Source organism: Aquarana catesbeiana, linkage group LG11 (assembly GCF_042186555.1).
Source record: "Aquarana catesbeiana isolate 2022-GZ linkage group LG11, ASM4218655v1, whole genome shotgun sequence".
Classification (NCBI taxonomy): domain Eukaryota; kingdom Metazoa; phylum Chordata; class Amphibia; order Anura; family Ranidae; genus Aquarana; species Aquarana catesbeiana.
Genome location: NC_133334.1, coordinates 196,572,505 through 196,593,794, shown reverse-complemented (window position 1 = coordinate 196,593,794; position 21,290 = coordinate 196,572,505). Strand labels below are relative to the sequence as shown.

Below are 21,290 nucleotides of genomic sequence, written 5' to 3'. Positions count from 1 at the left end.
CTAGTGCAGAGGTTCTCTCCCTAAGCTTTTGTGTGTCTTGTCACAGAAAGGAGATTTCAGCTTTTACCCCTTTTATCTCAACTGTGAGAGCTGTCAGAGAAGCGTTGCATGTATTCACTGCTGCAAAAATGTCTCTAAGTGAGTGTTCATTGTCAGCAGAAGGGCTGGCTGAGATATAAGGCCTAGCAGAGCCATCCTCTGGAGTACTCACTGTGTCCCAGGCAAGCCCTGATCCATTGGCATCCTCCAAAGGTACCGTGTCATCTGCTTCGGATACACCTACAGACGAATCCTCCGGTGTGCCAGATGAAAGGGCTGGATCTGTGACAAGGGACCTAAAGAACAGCTTTTCTGCTGCTTCTCTGTGGAGCTCCATAGCAGAGCGTTGTGCCTGTGCGCCATTTTGGGCCATGCTGTCCGTGGCCATGTTCTGCTTCTTTGCGGCTGACATCGGCCGGTAATCAGGCCGTTAGGAGCAATTTAGCATTCGGGGTACCTTCCGACAGCCAGCCAGTCTTGTTTGTGGGTCCGTGAGGTGAATTTTCAGGATGATATGGCGGAGTTTCCGCGAAAAGAACTGAAGGTGCGTCCGGCTACATCCGCTGCCTGGCCACGCCCCCCTCTCTAAATTATTTAAACCATTCTATGATTATGTCAGGATACTATTCAGGCAAGTCCTGGAAGTTACATAATTTTCCTGTTTTTTTATGAAAACCAGCTGCCTGTACAACATCCAATAAAGACAAACATGTACTTTATTTATACTTTAACAGGAAGCACTGACACTCCTGGTGGAATGGGCTTTGACCGGTAATAAAGGAACCTTGTCCTTCATACTATAGGCCTGAGAAATAGAGACGCAGCCTGAACCTTGTGAGGACCCTTGCATGGAACAAACAGGGAATCAGTCTGTGGAAACAGAACTTCTCCTTAGGATGCTTCGGGTTAGAACAAAAGATGGCAACACAATGCCATAAAACTCTCAGGACTTGGGCTTCAAAAGTCACGCCATCAAAAAGGTACCAAAAGCAGGGTGGGAGATCGGAAATTTTCTGTCACAGGTCCTATCAGTAAGAGCCTATGGCTCATCTGCAAAGCCATTTACGATGTCAACATACCACATTCTTCTTGGCCAAGCAGGTGCAATCAGATTCACTGGAATGCTCTCCAGCTTTATTATGCACAATAGGCAAGGAAAAAACTGCAGTGGAGGGAAGGCATAAATGATAGAAAATGGATCCCAGTGAGTCCCCCACAACATTCACTGTAAAACACCTAAGCATCTCTGGTTCAGGACACAGACCTATCCATTAGGTGAATTGCCTAATGGATAGAGACAGTAGGTGTGGCGCTGTTCTGAAAGGCAATGCTATACCAGGAATCTGAGTGCTCCAATGACACTAACCAGTTATTAATATAAGCTATAAAGCTATAATATAAGCTTGTTCATAAACGATCTAGAGGATGGGATAAACAGTTCAATCTCTGTATTTGCAGACGATACTAAGCTAAGCAGGGCAATAACTTCTCCGCAGGACGTGGAAACCTTGCAAAAAGACCTGAACAAATTAATGGGGTGGGCGACTACATGGCAAATGAGGTTCAATGTAGAAAAATGTAAAATAATGCATTTGGGTGGCAAAAATTTAATGCAATCTATACACTGGGGGGAGAACCTCTGGGGGAATCTAGGATGGAAAAGGACCTGGGGGTCCTAGTAGATGATCGGCTCAGCAATGGCATGCAATGCCAAGCTGCTGCTAACAAAGCAAACAGAATATTGGCATGCATTAAAAGGGGGATCAACTCCAGGAGATAAAACGATAATTCTCCCGCTCTACAAGACTCTGGTCCGGCCGCACCTAGAGTATGCGGTCCAGTTCTGGGCACCAGTCCTCACGAAGGATGTACTGGAAATGGAGCGAGTACAAAGAAGGGCAACACAGCTAATAAAGGGTCTGGAGGATCTTAGTTATGAGGAAAGGTTGCAAGCACTGAACTTATTCTCTCTGGAGAAGAGACGCTTGAGAGGGGATATGATTTCACTTTACAAATACCGGACTGGTGACCCCACAATAGGGTTAAAACTTTTTCGCAGAAGAGAGTTTAACAAGACTCGTGGCCACTCATTAAAATTAGAAGAAAAGAGGTTTAACCTTAAACTACGTAGAGGGTTCTTTACTGTAAGAGCGGCAAGGATGTGGAATTCCCTTCCACAGGCGGTGGTCTCAGCGGGGAGCATTGATAGCTTCAAGAAACTATTAGATAAGCACCTGAATGACCGCAACATACAGGGATATACAATGTAATACTGACACATAATCACACACATAGGTTGGACTTGATGGACTTGTGTCTTTTTTCAACCTCACCTACTATGTAACTATACCATCTAGTATGCAAACTTTAAATAAATTAAATGACTGGTGCTATATGCAGCTAAATAGCTTGCAATGTGATAATGCATAAATGTGACAAAAGTGCAATTTTATTTAAAGTGACTGGTGCTTTGGTGATTGATTTAATATACACAGTCCTTTTGTAACACAGTCTTTTGCAACAAAAGTGACAGGTGCTCTTCAGGAGTGTGCCCTTTGTGCTGGTGCTCCTTATAGTGCCCCCTAAGGTATTGCACTCACCGGAAATATTCACCCCTCAAAGGGGTATTTCACTTTCACAGTGTTTGCCACTGTGCGGTAGTTTCCAGATCCACTCCTTTAGTGACCGTTCTTTGCTTTGCTCTTTTGGATATTCATTTGTATCACCCACATGCAGAGTAAAGATGCTCCCATAGCATAATACTGTTTTCCAAAAGATTTATTGAGATTGTACAGTTGAAAACATACTCACATCCTCTGTGTTTAAAACATTTAAAACCAGGAAGCAGGGACGATTCGCGTTCCATGAATTGCCTAATGTGTAAGAAGGTTGACCAGCAACCTCCCCTAGCCTGACGACCACATTCCCTGAAAAGAGAAGCTCTCCAAAACACCTCTGCAGCCCAACAAGCTGGTAGCCACTGTCAAGACTTGCAATTCATCAATAGGAAGGATTTCCCAGCATGTAACTTTTGTGTGGATATCCACCATTTCAGAGTTAATCCGGTCTTAGAAATCAGAGGCATTGGCAGGTCCTGGGATTCCTGAGATTCATTCCATAGCGACAAGATATTGAAACTGGGCATAGGAGACAACATGCACCCAGCACCTTCATGCAGGCTTCAAATTGCGTGACTTACCAACTACCTCAAGGACTCCACCAGGGACCAAAGAGAACAGCATTTCTCCAGCAGAAACAATACCTTCACTTGTGACATGTCGAGGACTAGGCCCAAGTACTGCAAATGTTGTGTCGGAATGAAGGTCGAGTTCTAAAGTTTCAGTACCCAAAGAATCTTTCCAGGACATGTATGCTGGACATTTGACTTCAGCTCCCTAAGAAGCAGGTCATCCAGGCACCCCACAATGTAGGTATCTCATTTCCTCAATAACCCCAAAACCAGCTGCAAAATACACAAACTGTTGGTGAGGCATAAAGTACAGGAGAAAAAGCTACAAAACTCCAGCTTGTAGCATAGGGACATCACAATGCAGACCCATTTGTTTGTAATTTCCTGGGTTCAGGCAGTCTTGAACACCGACAGATGTCCTCTTACCTGCCAAAGTGGGGGTGCCCCTTCACTATGAAGAAGACTTGCCTCCAGACCCAGAGGTCCAGTTCTCCTAAAAGATGTAGGCTTTTGCTTAGAGCCCAAGGCTTACAGCTTACTAAAGGAATCCTTTGAAGACGCTGACAGTCCTGGTGGATGAGATATTTTTTAAAGTTGTCATTGATAAAAGACTCGTTTAGGAAGAAGACTCCAGAAGAAGTGATAACTTCTAGTTAGTGTGCACCATGTCTGCCAGGAAGCCCAATGTGATCTTCTGTGAGAGCCCCAGACCCCTGAGATTCCTCCTGGGAAAACTTGCCTATAGAGGATTCCCGATCCTCAACAGTTTCTTCCTCTTGAGGATGTTCCTCTGATGCCTCACCATTCCAAAAAATGGGAGGGGGGTGAAGGACAGCAGTGTTCCACAGGGAAAAGAGCCTATGCTGCGCCAAAAACACAAGGAACACTGTCAAGTAGACATGCTCTGCCACAAAGACACTCACCAGTCCAGCTTCACGGCCAGGATGCCCAATCTTCGCCCCGCAGGGCCTTTAGAGATTTGACTTCCCTGCAGAGAGATCACTGTTCTGGACCTGTAAAAATACTCTGCCAGCGAGGTCACCTAGTACTAGGTACTCTGGAGATCACTGTCCACAGACCAGCAACATTACAAGTCGTTCCTGCTCTTGCATGCAGGGTTTGGGTACAGGCCTTCTGGTCTTTCAGGCTGTAGGCAAACAAACAATCCAGATGAAGCCCATCTCTACTCTAGCAGAGGAGTGCAGAATACGCCATAAAAACAGCAGACTAAGCCCACTAAACAAGATCTTCAGAGAAACAGCAGGCGTATCAATCACCTTTGCACACTACCTATAAAATGAGGCTTTGCTAAGATAAGAGGAATTATGCCTGGGTGGGGAATTTGTGACTTTTTTGCCAGTGTCCCTTCACCCAAAGGTGGCAGGATAACCCAAATAGTCATGAATATGAAGTACCCTGCATCCTGTGATGTATGGCTAAGAAATACCTTTACACCCAGTGACATACCCCCAAGGTCTCCCAATTAGTCTCTAAACTTGAAAGCAAACTTACAGCAGCAAGTTGTTTGATTGCAATGAAATAGAAGCAAATATTGGAGACCAAACTACAATAATATCAGGAAAGGCCTGGAATCAGAATATACAAAATTATTAAACCATCTTCCTACAGAACGATTTCCAAAGCACCACTACATGCTGAAGTGGAGAAAACCCTAGGCAAAGAGTTAAAAGGAAAACTGAAATCTGGAAGCTGTGCATAAAAAAAAAAAAAAAAAAAATGCAGAGGGCAAATAACTGTTCACCAGTATTGTCTGTGGTCTTCTCCTTCCCTGCTGTTAAACTTTTTCCACGTTCTCTCATTACTGACTTGCCTTTACTTTTTCTGCATTGTGTATGAAGGCATTCCGCTTGCTTAGACAGGATTTTCATTTCCCACATCAGATCCTCCAGCAAAGAGAACAGTGAACACAGTAGTAACATCACCAAAGCCCACCCTAATTTCATACAGCAAGATGCTTGATCACAATGAAATGGAAGCAACCATTTAGGACCTGTTCACACCAGATGAGTTTCCTGCGCTGGTAAAAAAAAAAAAAGTACCGCATGCAGTACTTTAGTACAGCGGATTATGATGAGAATTACTGCATCACAAAGGCTCTGCAGTAAATAGAACTGTACTGAAAGGTCACTCATGACATTTCAATAATGTTCTGTGTAGGGCTTCAACTAACAATTATTTTCATAATCGATTAATAATCTTAAAGCTGGGTTCCACCCAAATTTTGAACAATATCTGTATGTATTCTCTTCCTTGCCTAGATGCTGACATGCCGTTTAAAAAAAATTAAATTGCCGTAATTACCTTTTATTTTTCTATTCTTCTTTGCACTTCCTGGTTCTCCTCCCGTGGGAGTAGGCGTGTTTCTAGCCTCTCCCAGACTCCTGGGAGCTAGTCTCAGGCTTCCCAGGATGCCACTGAGCATGTGCGGGAACGAGCGGTGAATGCTGGGAGCACAGCATTCACCACATCCAGGAAATAAACGCTTGTGGGCTTCAAATGCCCACAATGAAGATGGAAACCGCCTGCAGTGAATAATATAAGTTATTCTTTCCGACGAAATATGACACAGGCGGACATATTACACACAATATGTGAGTATGTAATGCTGAGAAGAAAAGTTTGTGAATGAACTTAAAAAAAAAAAAAAAAAAAAAAAAAAAAAAAACAACGATAGATAGGTGGACCCCCGCTTTAAAAAAAGTGTGGTGTATAATTGAGTTAATATGTAAAGTTTAAAAAAAAGGGCAATTTATTCTTAAATATCTCTATATGCAGTGGTAAAGAACCAACTATATGGTTAGGGCGTAAAATCTTTAATCCACTCTGAGAATAATGGACAGAAGAGATATACTGTATATACAGTATACTATTAGAGGTTGAATCTAGTAAATATCATCAGACTAAAAAAATTGATTTAAAAGAAAAAAAAGTTAGACTGTTGCAGATTTGCAAATAGAACTGTAATATATTATATGCTGGCCATACAAAAACAATGTCTTCCTTCAAAAAAAAAAAAAAATTTCATTTTAAAAACATTCATTCGATTTTCTAGTCGTTAGTGGGGTCAAATCGACGTTTGTTTTCAACCACAGTGGTGGGAAAATTTAGAAATAGAAAACTTCTTGGTCAAAGGAATTTTCAGACAGACAGTGTACGTGGTTTTCGTTCAGAAATTACATTTGTTTTAAAACAATGTTAAAAGCAAGAGAAATTTTCAAACAAACACTCTTTCATTCAGCGAATGTACAAAGATTTTTCGTATGAATACTCTCGTCTGAAAATTGATCCGTGTGGCCAGCATGAGGCTCGGTACACACCAATGCAGTTTGCTTTCGATCTGTGTCTGCAGTGCTTTTTGCTCTGAGTTTTGATTTTTTTTGCGCACGTGATTTTGCTGCGATTTGCATTTTTGCATTTTTTATGCTTTTTTTGGCCAATTTGTTGTTGTGCAGATTAAAAAAAAACAAAAAAAAACATAAATTGTTGCAAACAAACACATTACATGCTTTTCCTGACGCCTTCATGGCAGCACACACTGGGTTGTGACTCCGCCCCCACAACCTGACAGGATTGGTTAACTATAAATTTGAAGGGGAGACACCCCACTGCATTCTCTTTTTATCCTCACCTGACAGATTGGGATGAACAAGGTTTCTCCTACTTAAGATCAAGGAAAAAGCCTCTTACCGCACGCGCCCCAGCAGGTTCAAGCCTCTCCTGTTTGGAAGTCCCTCCTATACAGTTTCTAAAGGAGCTTCTATGGAGGGAACCCCCATTCTGGTGGTCTCAGGGGGCGTCTGGTTATCTGGCACAGTAAGCTTTAAAAAGCTTCATAATTTTGTAGTGGTCTCCTCTCTTATTCTGCCTGTCCTTTTTTCTCTTTCCATTTAGTATTGTTCCCCTGCTTAGGGGATTGCTGGTCCTTGTTGTCCGCAGCCTGTGGAGCCATCATGGCCGCCGTACACTCCTCCTCCGCTCTGCATGTGTGCAGAGCTAGGTTATTTCCTATGACAGGCTGTGCCTTTCTCCAAGATGGCGCCGGGACGCTCGGGAGGCTACTGCGCAAGTGCAGGAGCGTCATTTTGCCGCGACGGCGGAGCCAGATTTAAAAACGCAGCTTTTCCTGTGTATTTGCTGTAGCTGCTCAGGAAAACTGGATTCCGCTCCTGCTTTGCCAAAATTTACTCAGCAACTCGGGTAAGTCATACCTTCTGCCCTTAGGCTCTCCCCAGCCCTTCCTTTCCCAAAAAAAAAAAGTTCTTTTATTCTCCTTCAGGCTGCCTATCACTATACTATGGAGACCACTGCCCATGCAGACCACCATCAGCAAACTAGGTAAAAGGCCATCCATCATGGGTAAGTATTGAAGAAGGGGAGGAAAAAAAAAAAAAGAGCCGGACCACTAACGCTGCATTTTGGCAGCCCTACCAGGTCAAGAGACGCAAGTTCCAGGCATGGACGATCATCGAGTCATGCTTCAAGCAGGAAGTCCCGCAGAAGCCGTTCAAGATCTTCCTCCTGCCACCGAAGACGTAGCCGTTCACGCCACAGCCGCCCCCATCATAGTCGGTCACACCGCCAGAGCCGTCACACCCGTCCTGTAGAAAACGCTTGCTGGTATGCAGCGCGCCAGCCTTGCCAGATAAACTATATACAAAAAAGTCGCGCTAAAAACTGAAAATGACAACAGGCAAATGTCTAAAAAACCTCATAGGAATATGAGGGTAAATAGTAATCACTAAATGGATGAATTTTATAGGAGTGCTGAGCAATGTAAATACACACTTTAAAGGTAAGCCAAACTGAATACTATTAGTTAGGTAGGACACGGATAACATTGACTATGTCCATGTGAAAAAAAACAATATTGCATGACCCAACCAATGACAGGTGAGTATCTCCAATGACTGTAGGAATACTAATATGACAAATCTGTGGCTGAAAAAACTAAACCGTGATAAATGAGTGAGAATAATAAAATAATATAATAAAAATAAAAAAAAATAAAAAAATAAAAATAATAATAAAAATAAAATAATAAACCAAAAAAAGTCAGTGGCTCAACACAAACAATACTAATAAAAGTCCATCCGTGTTAAATTAAAAATGCATAAATTTGACTTGTCTCCAAGTGCTCTGTGCGATATTATAACAAAATCTTGCTGTAGTGAAAAATAGGGTGCGTAGACAGACCTCCACCTCTTGGAAAAATTACTGCCTCTTAACAGATAAAAATGGTCTCTTAATTACAGGAGACCCTGGGAGCGGATGGCTGCAACCCCAGCCAGGGATCTTTAAAGCAGACACTCAGCATCCAGATCCAGGGACTCTCTCCCACCAGCCTCTGCAAATAAGGAAATGTCACCATGCAAAAACAAAGTGCTCCACATAGCATAAAACCAGCGTTTTATTGAATATATACATTAAAGGTTGAACTTCCCGTGACCACGTCCTGTTGTGACGAAACGGCGTAGGGAGGAGGAGCTACGTCCCGACGACACCGCGATTCACACACCCGGAAGACACGGGTTACTTTGGAGCCGGCCGGCTTTTTTCTACATGCTTTTAATTACTAAGTTTCTGTAAGTTCAACCTTTAATGTATATATTCAATAAAACGCTGGTTTTATGCTATGTGGAGCACTTTGTTTTTGCATGGTGACATTTCCTTATTTGCGGAGGCTGGTGGGAGAGAGTCCCTGGATCTGGACGCTGAGTGCCTGCTTTAAAGATCCCTGGCTGGGGTTGCAGCCATCCGCTCCCTGGGTCTCCTGTAATTAAGAGACCATTTTTATCTGGTAAGAGGCAGTAATTTTTCCAAGAGGTGGAGGTCTGTCTACGCACCCTATTTTTCACTACAGCAAGATTTTGTTATAATATCGCACAGAGCACTTGGAGACAAGTCAAATTTATGCATTTTTAATTTAACACGGATGGACATTTATTAGTATTGTTTGTGTTGAGCCACGGACTTTTTTTGGCTTATTATTTTATTTTTATTATTATTTTTATTTTTTTTTATTTTTATTATATTATTTTATTATTCTCACTCATTTATCACGGTTTAGTTTTTTCAGCCACAGATTTGTCATATTAGTATTCCTACAGTCATTGGAGATACTCACCTGTCATTGGTTGGGTCATGCAATATTGTTTTTTTTCACATGGACATAGTCAATGTTATCCGTGTCCTACCTAACTAATAGCATTCAGTTTGGCTTACCTTTAAAGTGTGTATTTACATTGCTCAGCACTCCTATAAAATTCATCCATTTAGTGATTACTATTTACCCTCATATTCCTATGAGGTTTTTTAGACATTTGCCTGTTGTCATTTTCAGTTTTTAGCGCGACTTTTTTGTATATGTTATATGGTTTACTACTTTTTTAGTCGCAGCTTATGTTTATTAGTGTAAGCGCAATTTTTGTTTTTACCTTGCCAGATAAACTAGCCTGCCGCTCATGCTTCAATGAGGCAACAAAGGAAAAGGAATCAGACGCAAGGGTGGCTACGAAGCTCATAAGAGAAACTGTACGAGAATCCATACTGGAGACAACGGATAGGCCTGATCCCACCACATTGGCAGACTTCCATCACACCCAAGCGTTAGAATCTTCCTCCAGAGATGAGGATCAGGAGATGTCCGCAGGCTTCAATTTTTCCCTAGTTGAACCTTTTGCAAAATCAGTTAAGGAAGCAATCGGCTGGGAAGAAAATAAAGTGGAACCGCAAAAGGTTCGAAAATATTTCCCAAATTTAAAAAAGGATCCAGAATACTTCCCTTTTATAGGTGAACTGGAAGATCTAATTAAAGATGAGTGGGAAAGATCTGACAAGCGGTCCAGTCTCACCAACAGACTGGCAAAGATGTACCCCTTGAAAGAGTCCAAAGTCAATTCATTGATTAACACTCCCGTCGTCGACTCCTCCTTGATGCGTCTTGCCCGGCATGTCACTCTGCCAATTGAGGACGTAGTTTCCTTTCGGGACGTTCTTGATCGAAAGATGGATCTAGAATCGAAGAAAGCATATTCCATGGCCTGGGGCACTTGCAGGCCAAGGATTACCACAGCAGCAATAGCTAAAGCCATCTCAGGATGGGCAACCAGGATGGAGAAAGACCTTCAAGACGGCACTGAATTAGGAAAGATAATCTCCTATCTTCAGGAAATTAAGTTGGCAGGCGACTTTGTGGCAGAAGCCTCAGTCGATATAAGGTCTTCAGCAAGATCAATGCTAGCCTCAGTCACGGCAAGAAGGGCCTTATGGCTGAAACCATGGATGGCCGGATACTGCATCCAAAACTAATTGGTGCAGAATCTCATATGATGGCTCAAACCTGTTCGGGTCTAAATTAGACTCCGCCATCTCCAAGATAACGGGAGGGAAGTCGGCATTAATTCCCTCCGACAGGAGACCCAAGGCCCAAATGAGTCCCTCCTACAGACGCAACCTTCCCGATAAATACAGGGAAGCCAAATCCTACCGTCCCGGTAGGGAATTTAGAAGAGACTGGAAAAATGCAAGGCCTTCCTTCCTGAGGATGCAGAAGTCCAAGACTACCCCGGCAGGAGAGCAGCAGAAGTCCTTTTGAGGATTCGCCTGCCAACCCGGCACAGGTGGGCGCCAGGCTCAAAAACTTCATACAGATCTGGTCAAGTCATGTAAAGGATCTGTGGACACTATCCACAATCAAATTTGGACACAAATGGAAGTTTATGGGCAGACTCCTAGGAAATCACTTCCAATCAACCAGACTGCCATCCTCGCTAAACAAAAAGGAGGTTACTAATAAAATATGTAGCAGAATTGAAGCAAAAAAGGAGCAATTCTAGAAGTTCCATCATGTCAAAAGGAGAGGTTTCTATTTCCCCTTATTTCTGGTAAAGAAGAAGACAAGAGACTTGCGGCCTGCATTGGATTTAAAAAAATTTCAACAGGAACATAAAAATAGAGGCCTTCAAGATGGAAAGCCTCCAGTCCATACTTCTGGCAGTAAACCTGGGCGACTGGATGCTATCAGTAGATTTTTCAGACACTTATCTACAAATCCCGATTCATCCCACCTTTCAGAAGTTTCTCTGATTCACCATCAACCAATGTCACTTCCAATTCCAGTGCCTCCCATTCGGCATCTCTTCGGCTCCCAGGACGTTCACTAAGGTCCTTCTACCCTTGGTTGCGTTTCTCAGAGAAAAAGGGACTTCAAATTCACCATTATTTGGACCATTATTATATCCAGCTTTTAGCAGAAAATCGGGAAACTTTGCTCTGTCATCTGAGAATTCTACTCACAACTTTCCAAGACTTCGGTTGGCTAGGCAACTGGAAGAAGAGCAGTTTGCAACTCACACAAAATATGGCATTTCTGGGAGCGGATCTGAATACCAAATGAAACAGGGTACAACTCCCTCAAGAGAAAGTTCAGCCTCTAATACAGAAGATGCGGAAATTATTGTCAGCAAAGCATCTACCAGCCGGAAACCTGTTTGAGTGTGCTAGGGTCCATGTCTGCAACTCTAACCATGGTGCAGTGGTCACAATGGCACATGAGAGTCCTGCAAAACTCCTTTCTAAGGCAGTGGGATGGAGTATCAATGCATCACACCATTCCCATTTCCAGATCGGTGAAGCAATCGGTATGGTGGTGGACACACCCGAGCAAACTCAGACCGATAGTTCCACCAGACCCGGAAGTAGTCACTTCGGATGCCTGTCATATCGGTTGGGGAGCCCACTTTCGAGATCAAGCAGCTCAGGGCCGATGGCAGTTCCAGGCCCAGGATGTAGTATCGAATATACTAGAGCTCAGGGCAGCTTTCCAGGCTCTCATTGCATTTGCACCAGTCCTGATAGGGAAGAATGTGCTTATCCGGATGGACAACAGTGTGGCAGTGTCCTATATCCAGAAGCCAGGGGGTACCAAGAGTCACACGCTGATGGAGGAATTCTGTCCTATCTTGGAATGGGCACAGGCACACCCAACAGATTTAAGGGTAGTATATATCCCGGCGGCACAGAACATGTTAGCCGATTATCTGAGTCAAGAGACACTCTCGAACAACGAATGGTCTTTGAGCCTCCAGGCCTTTTCCCTTCTTACAAAGACTTGGGGAATACCAGAAGTCGACTTAGCAGCCACACCTGCGAATGCCAAGAGTCGGAGGTTCCTGTCAAGAGCGTCATTCCCATCAGCCGAGGAAATAGATTGTTTAATTCACCCATGGAACTTCAAGTTGGGGTACATATTCCCTCCAACCCCGCTAATTGTGAGGTTCCTGTCCAGGCTCCGAAGCTCTTCAACCACAGTAATCGCTGTAATCCCACTTTGGCCGAGAAGACCGTGGTTCATGACCCTATTGCAACTCAGCCTTCAGCCTCCAATTCCTCTTCCGGTAACCCCGGATCTGCTATCTCAAGGCCAATTCCTACACCCAGCTCTGTTGCATCTGATGGCCTGGAAGTTGAAAGGGCTAGGTTAAGGGAACAAGGCTCTTCTCAGGAAGTAATATCAACCCTGATGCAAGCCAGGAAAACTACCACCAACACCACCTATACAAGAGTTTGGAGCAAGTTCTTTTCCATGGCACAGCAGAAGGGATGGAATCCCGTTTCCCCAGAGCCTCCTCAAATTTTAGAGTTCCTCGAGTCAGGAGTTGACAAAGGCTTAAGTTCAAGTACCCTAAAAGGTACAAGTATCCGCTTTGTCTGCCAAAACAGGCATTAGATGGGCATTACACCCTCTGGTAATCCAATTCCTGAGAGCCTGTCTGAAGATCAAACCTCCCAAGAAACTAGTTTTCCCATCATGGGACCTCTCAGTAGTCTTCGATGCCTTTTCCAATCCTCCTTTTACTCCATCTGAATCAATCTCACTGTGGGATCTAACCTTGAAACTGTTTTTTCTCATCGCAATTACATCAGCAAAGAGTATCTGAGATCCGAGCACTGATGGCATCGGAACCTTACTTAGTGTTTTTTCCTGATAGAGTGGTACTGAGACCTTCAGGCCACTTCATCCCGAAGGTAGCAACTTCCTTCCATTACAACCAAGACATTGTCTTACCATCCTTTACTAATGATCAAGGCAAACCTCATCCACTGGATGTTAAAACAACCATCATTAGTTACCTTGCGGCTACAACTCCTTTCAGGAAGACGGATTCCCTTATGGTCATTCCCCATGGAAACAGACGAGGTCAAGTGGCTACTTCACGTACTATCGCCTCCTGGTTAGTCAAATCCATCAAGAAGGCATACTCCATTCGCCATCTGGCAATTCCTGAAGGCATCGGGGCTCGCTCGACCAGGGAAGTGGCTAACTCCTGGGCAGCATATTGCAGGGTCTCACCGGAGAAGATTTGCAAGGCAGCGACTTGGTCCTCCAGACGCACTTTCATTTCTCACTATAGAGTGGACTCTGCTCACTTGGCTATGGCAGACTTCGGTAGATCCGTTGTTAGAGCCAATTCTTCCGCATTATAAAGGAATAAATATTATTTTCTTGCACCCACCCGACTGGCGAGTTATCTCCCAGTGTGTGCTGTCATTAAGGCCTCAGGAAAACAGAAAATTGTATACTCACCTTTCCGTAATTTACCTTTCTGACGCATCTTCATGGCAGCACACAGAATCCCACCCCTTTTTACGGTGATATATACAGAGAATGCAGCGGGGTGTCTCCCCTTCAAATTTATAGTTAACTAATCCTGTCAGGCTGTAGGGGCGGAGTCACAACCCAGTGTGTGCTGCCATGAAGATGCGTTAGGAAAGGAAAATTACGGAAAGGTGAGTATACAATTTTCCGTTTTCTGCAGCTTCTCCAATGAAGTATATTGAGCCAAAAAAAGCAGTTTTGCGTTGAAAAAAGTCATTGACCCTTTCCAAATACGCAGCAGCTGAAAAAAGCATAGATGTGAACGTTAAATGAACTGTAGTGCATTTCTGCAAAAGGTACCAAAAAACAGACGTGTAGTAACATAATGGGGTTAAAAAAAAAAAAAAAAATAGCCCTTTTATAGTACAAAAAGGAGCAAATAATCACTACTGTAAGGGGTTCCTTTTTTTTACTGTGCAACAGTGAAAGTACAACTTTTTGTACTCTAAAGGGCTAATTTTAGTTTTAACCCCATTATGTTACTGGCCAATTAATCGATGAAAATAGTAATCGATTAATTTCATAATCAATAGGTTGACGATTAATCGATTAGTTGTTTCGGCCCTAGTTCTGTGGGGAAAAAAAAAGTAAACATTCTATGTGTAATCCTGGATGCTGAACTATCCTTTTGGCCCCCCGTCCAAATCTTGCCACCTTAACCTCCGCAACATCTTCAAAGTATGCCCCATCCTAACCAATGACACCACAAGGCTCCTAGTTCACTCCCTGGCCATCTCTCGCCCCGACTACTGCAACTCCCTCCTCTCAGGATTACCTTTACATAGGCTATCCCCCGTTCCATCCATCATGAATGCTGCTGCCAGGCTCATCCACCTTATTAACCGTTCAATGTCTGCTACTCCACTGGCTTCCACTCGCCCAACAAATTAAATTCAAAATACTAACAACTTACAAAGCCTTTAACAACTCTGCCCCCAGCTACATCACTAATCTAGTCTCAAAATACCAACTAAACAGTTCTCTTCATTCCTCCCAGGACCTCCTGCTCTCTAGCTCCCTAGTCATCTCCTCCCATGCTCACCTCCAGGACCTCTCTCGAGCCTCTCCTATGGCACTCCCTACCCCAATCTGTCCGACTATCTCCTACTCTGTTTGCTTTTAGACGATTTCGGAAAATCCTCCTCCTCAGAGAAGCCTATTCTGCCCCTACCTAACAAATGTACTTTAATTTACTCCATCAGCTCATCCCCCACAGCTAATACCTTTTGTATCACTTGATCCTCCCCCTCCTAGATTGTAAGCTCTAATAAACAGGGCCCTCGGATTCCTTCTGTATTTAACTGTATTGTAACTGTACTGTCTGCCCCCATGTTGTAAAGCGCTGCACAAACTGTTATTATATAGGATTTATATAGCACCTAGAAACAGTGCTATGCACCAGGTTCGGCGCATCAGTAATATGAACAGCGATTTATAAACGTATCATAGATGTTCAACCTATGGAACCACTTACTACTCAGCTAACCAATTTCCATAGACAAATATAAGAATACCTGGAATCGACTTGAAAACCTAGAAGCAACTAACAGATTCATGTTAACTTTGAAACCTTTTTTTTTTTTAAATTACGCAGATCTAATTTTTTTTGGGATACTGTTTTGATGTAAGAGAACAGGAATTTTACAATATTATTTCAAAAGAGCTTCATTACTTTACCATGGCTCATGGTTACAAAAATATATTGACTAATAAATGCGCATTAAATAAAAAATATGAAGTAAATCAGTCATCAGTCAGTAAATACCAGACAGCTTGGCTTTCGGTCCTTCATGATCAATTGGTTGGCTTGAAAGAGAGTGGACGTTTATCTCTGCAACAGGGAAGGAAACATCCTTGGCATGGCTATGAAGAGACAACACAAGACCGCTTTCACTGGGAAACTGCAAAACCTAAGGTAAAATAACATGGCTTAGAATCGATGAAACAAAAAAAAAAAAAACACAAACCTAAAAAAGGTTTTTCTGCAAGCATTAGCAGTTATTAGGCTAAAAAAATGAGAATGTCTCATCCGTATTAAAGATCACAATAACACCAGTTATTCAAGGATGCAGTAGAAATAACACATGAAGAGTTAAAAGGGACTGACAAGTGTGGTAAACAAGATCTCAAGATGTGATATACAGCGGTAAAATAGGTATTGAACAAGTTACCATTTTTCTAGGTAAATATATTTCTAAAGGCGCTACTGACATGAATTTTTCACCACTTGTCGGTAACAAACCATGCAATCCATGCATACAAAGAAACCACAACAAATGAGTTCAGAGGTTAAGTTGTGTAATAAAAATGGAACAACACAGTTAAACAGTACTGAACACGCTAACTGAAATGTAATACTTCATACAAAAACCTTTGTTGGTAATGACAGCTTCAAGACGCCTCCTGTATGGAGAAACTAGTCCATGCATTGGGGGTTCAGGTGCGATTTCGGCCCATTCTTCCACACAGTCTTCAAATCCTGAAGGTTCTGTGGGCTTCTTCTATTAACTAAGATCTTTAGTTCTTTCCATAGATTTTCTATTGGATTCAAATCAGGCGATTGGCTGGGCCATTCTAGCAGCTTTATTTTTCTTTCTTTGAAACCAATGGAGAGTTACCTTGGCTCTGTTTGGGATCGTCTTGCTGAAATGTCCACCCTCATTTCATCTGCATTATCCTGGTAGATGACAGCAGGTTTTTATCAAGAATGTCTTGGTGCATTTTTCCATTCATCCTTCCTTCAATGACGTTAAGTTTGTCAGTACAGTATGCTGAAAAACAGCCCCAAACCATGACATTCTCACCTCTAAACGTCACTGTTGCTATGGGGGTGTTTTTGGGGTGATGTGCAGTGCCTTTTGACCTCCAAACATGGTGTGTATTATGGCATTCAAAGAATTCAATTTTGGTCCCATCTGACCAGACTATATTCTCCCAGTATTTCGCAGGCTTGTCTAAATGTTTTGCAACCAACAAGCTTCAACATGCTTTTTCTTTAGCAATGGAGTCTTGCATGGTAAGCGTGCATACAGGCCATGACGGTCGAGTGCATTACTTCTTGTTTGCTTTGAAATAATTTTACCTGTTAATTACAGGTTTTTCTGAAGCTCTCCACAAGTGGTCCTTGGCTCTTTAACAACTATAATTCTTTTCACTCCTCTGTCAAAAATCTTGCAAGGAGCACCTGGTCGTGGCCAGTTTATGGTGAAATGATGTTCTTTCCACTTCCGGATTATGGTCCAAACAGTGCTCACTAGAACATTCAGAGGTTTAGAAATCCTGTAACCAATGCCATCAGATTGTTTTGCAACAATAAGGTTGCAAAGGTCTTGAGAGAGCTCTTTGCTTTTAACCAGCTGATATTAATTTGCACCGACAAGGGGCAGGATTGCTTTCTAATTACTGATAGATTTCAGCTGGTGTCTTGGCTTTCCATGCCTTTTTGCACCTCCCTTTCTTTGTGCGTTCAATACTTTTTTCCTGTGTCATGCCATTTTATTACACATAACTTTGTATGTAAGGATTGCATGGGTTGGTACTGAAATTTGATGAAAATGTCATGTTAAATAGCACCCTTAGAAATATATTTAGCTTGAAAAATGGTGACTTGTTCAATACTCATTCTACCCGCTGTATAGCAAACAATTAAACACTCACTCATTCTTTAGAGAACTTTCAAAAATGATAAGTAAAAAATCTGACTGGTTGCTATGGGAACATTTTACAATTCCTTTCTCTTTTGTTATAGAATACTCTTCCTGGAGAACCAGATTTTACATAAAATAGGATTCAACCTCAAAACAAATATTTCTATATCTGTATGAAAACTTTCAAAAATAAGGGTTTGTTTGTTGGTTTGTTTTATACATGACCCATTTTATTATTTGTCTGTTTTTGCACTATTGTTTTTCTTCTTTCATTTATTTTTTAACCGCTTCAGCCTAAGAAGATTTTACCCCCTTCCTGATCAGAGCACTTTTTGCGATTCGCAACTGCGTCACTTTAACTGACAATTGCGCGGTTGTGCGGCTTTGCACCCAAACAAAACCGACGTCCTTTTTTTCCCATAAATAGCGCTTTCTTTTGGTGGTATTTGATCACCTCTGCGGTTTTTATTTTTTGCTCTATAAACAAAAAAATGTAACAATTTTGCAATATTTTTTACTTTTTGCTATAATATCCCCCAAAAATATATACATAAAAAAAAAAAAAAAAAATCGCAATAAGCGTATATTGATTGGTTTGCGTAAAAGCTATAGCGTCTACAAAATAGGGGATAGTTTTATGGCTTTTTTATTATTCTTTTTTTTTTTTTTTTTACTAGTAACGGTGGCGATTTGCGATTTTTTGACACATTTTTGGGACCATTGGCATTTTTACAGCAATCAATGCTATAAAATTGCATTGATTACTGTAAAAATGTTACTGGCAGTGAAGGGGTTAACCACTAGGGGGGGCAGTGAAGGGGTTAAGTGTGTCCTAGTTTGTGTTCTAACTGAAGGGGGGATGGGACTGTGCAGGGGAGATGACAGATGCCTGTTCATACTCTGTACTCCCCTCAGAGAACCGGAAACTGTCTGTTTACACACACACACACACACACACAGATCCCGGTTCTCAGTGAGCCCTGAGCGAACGCGGGAGCCCGGCGGTGGTCGCGACCGCCGGGCACTCGCAACGGCTCCGTGGGCGAGCAGGGGGGCGCCCAGATAGCACTCTAATTGAGTGCACTTTTATAGGAAAATATGGAACCTTGCTGACAAGTCTGACAGATAATGAAGAGCCAAATCCATCTGCAATAGTGGAACGAGAAGCAGGCTGTCCCCTACAGGGACCTTTATGACTGACAGAGTGTGCTTGCCCCATGCTACCAGAATGTTGAATTGCAATGGCCTAGAACGAAACTGGGCATATGGAATGGACTAGAATGAGGCCACCATTAAGCCCAAAAGCCTCATGCAAAAAAGGAGGGTTATCTGACTCTAGGACTGTACAGTCTGAACAGTCTTAAATTAAACTAAAACCTTGGACAATATCTGCAGCATACATATCTGCGGCCCTGGGGCCAGATATGGCCCTTTGCTTGCCTCTAACCAGCCCTTGGGGCACTATTCCATCCACAACAGACACCAATGATGGGGCACTATTCCTCCCACAGACACCAATGATTGGGTGTGATTTCTTCCACTGATATGAACAACGGGGCACTATTCCCCCTAAAGTCTGAAGAACAGTAAACTGGCCCTTTATTTAGAAAGTTTGGAGACCCCTGAACTAGAGGGTATTCCAGGAACTCATTGCTCCAGACTGGTATTCTCACCAGGTGGTACGTCAGCCCAGTAAGAATCCATGGGCTCTACTGCATCGTCAGGATCTCCTGGCTCCAAGGACCAATTTACAATCGTGCTTCACAGTCGCTAGCTTCTAACATGACTGAAGGCCAGGTTCTGAAGGACAGGGGTATCCCTTAATCAGTGATTCCTATGATCCTAAAAAGGTTAGGTATAGACATGTGCAGAACAAAAAAACGTGTTTAGTTTTGTTTCGATATTTAAATCATTGTGTTTACTTAAATCCAATAAATTTGTTTAATTTGTTTTCAAATTAGATTTTTCTGAATTCAGTCGAATCATATTCAAGATCGGACCGAATTCGGACAATTCGAATTGGCATTCAAATTTATTCTATTAGAAAATCGGTTTTCGATAGACGGCTATATTCTTTTTATGTTAATCTAGTGTTTTTTTCTAGCCTATTCAAAATTTTCGGAAGACGATTATATTTTCTCTATTTTATTCGAATTCATTCTACTCGAAATTCGGAAGACGGTTATATTCTATTGTTTTTTTCTGTTCTATTCTTTTATTTTCTATTCTATTTTTTTTTTGTTTTCAAATCTATTCTTTTCATTGTATTTTATTGTATTCTAATCTATTCCTTTATTTTCTATTTTATTTCATTCTATTCTATCCTTTTATAGTTGATTTTTTTTTCATTCTTTTCATTTATATTCCTTTATTTTCTATTTTATTGTATTCGAATTGCGGCTGAATTCTGTTTCGTTATTTTGGATTTGTTATTGTAATTCGGATACATCCAAACTTTCAGAATGATGAAAAAGGTGTCCAAATTTTGAATCGCAATGAAACAAATCAAAACATGTCTAGCTGGGAAGTCTACTCCTTGTAAGGTCTGCCATTGGGCATGGTAGGCATACTTCGATGACCTCCTGTTGAGGGAGCAGTTAGTGCAGGCCCTTTTGGGCAAAATGAAGCTGACCGTCCTGATGTTGTATAGATTCTGAACCTTCAGCAATCATCGTTGGGACTTACTTATCATCCTGAAGTATCTGGGTCTAATCCTGGAAAACGCTTTTTCCTGATGCTGGCTCTGGACTAGTGTCTATCAGCACTATTGAGGGTCAAGTTTCTGTGTTGTATTCTGTTTCTTTTCTATTCTGAATGTTGGCCTTTCACTCACTGATTAAGGTCTTCTTAAGGGAGGTCCCCCCATGTAGCTTCCCCTGTCCATTTCCCTATGACTTCATGAGATCTAAATCAGATTCTCTCGGCACTTGAATATTAACTGTTTACAATTTCCCATATTGTTTAGATGGGGTTATGGCAGTGCAAGTTTATCTCTCAGCTACTGCATTTTTCAGAAAGGCCGATTCCCTTTTTGTCATAATGGATGGACCCTGGGAGAGTCTTCTAAAACCACCATCTTGGGCTTCAGTTCTTTTGTTTGCTAGTGCAAGGAGGCAGTAGCACCTGAGGGTTTCAGACGTCCCATGTCCTTCAATGGACTGCCAAGAAATAGATTTTTATGGATGGTCTAGCTCAGTGGTCTTTAACCACTTAAGGACCAAGCCTCTTTTTGAGATGGGTTGTTTACAAGTTAAAAACAGTTTTTTTTGCTAGAAAATTACTTAGAACCCCCAAACATTATACATTTTTTCTAACACCCTAGAGAATAAAATGGCGGTTGTTGCAATACTTTGTCACACTATATTTGCGCAGCGGTCTTACAAGCGCACTTTTTTTGGAAAAAATACACTTTTTTTTTTATTTAAAAAAAAAAAAAAAACAGTAAAGTTAGCCCAATTATTTTTTATATTGTGAAAGATAATGTTACGCCGAGTAAATTGATACAAACATGTCACGCTTCAAAATTGCGCCCGCTCGTAAAATGGCGACAAACTTTTACCCTTAAAAATCTCCATAGGCGACGTTTAAAAAAATTCTACAGGTTGCATGTTTTGAGTTACAGAGGAGGTCTAGGGATAGATTTCTCTTGCTCCATCGATCGCGGCTATATCTCACATGTGTGGTTTGAACGCTGTTTTCCTATGCGGGCGCTACTCACGTATGCGTTCACTTCTGC

At 42.1% G+C, this 21,290-nt stretch overlaps 1 protein-coding gene across 3 annotated transcripts in view; it reads right to left on the bottom strand.

Moving 5' to 3' along the window:
* Nucleotides 1–21,290, bottom strand: part of PACS1 (phosphofurin acidic cluster sorting protein 1) — a 654,711-nt gene that overhangs the window by 497,780 nt on the left and 135,641 nt on the right. For all 3 annotated transcript variants that reach the window (XM_073605164.1, XM_073605165.1, XM_073605166.1), the window contains one exon: nucleotides 15,673–15,817. In XM_073605164.1, coding sequence (XP_073461265.1) covers nucleotides 15,673–15,817 — 145 coding nt within the window. The remainder of the gene's footprint in view (nucleotides 1–15,672; nucleotides 15,818–21,290) is intronic.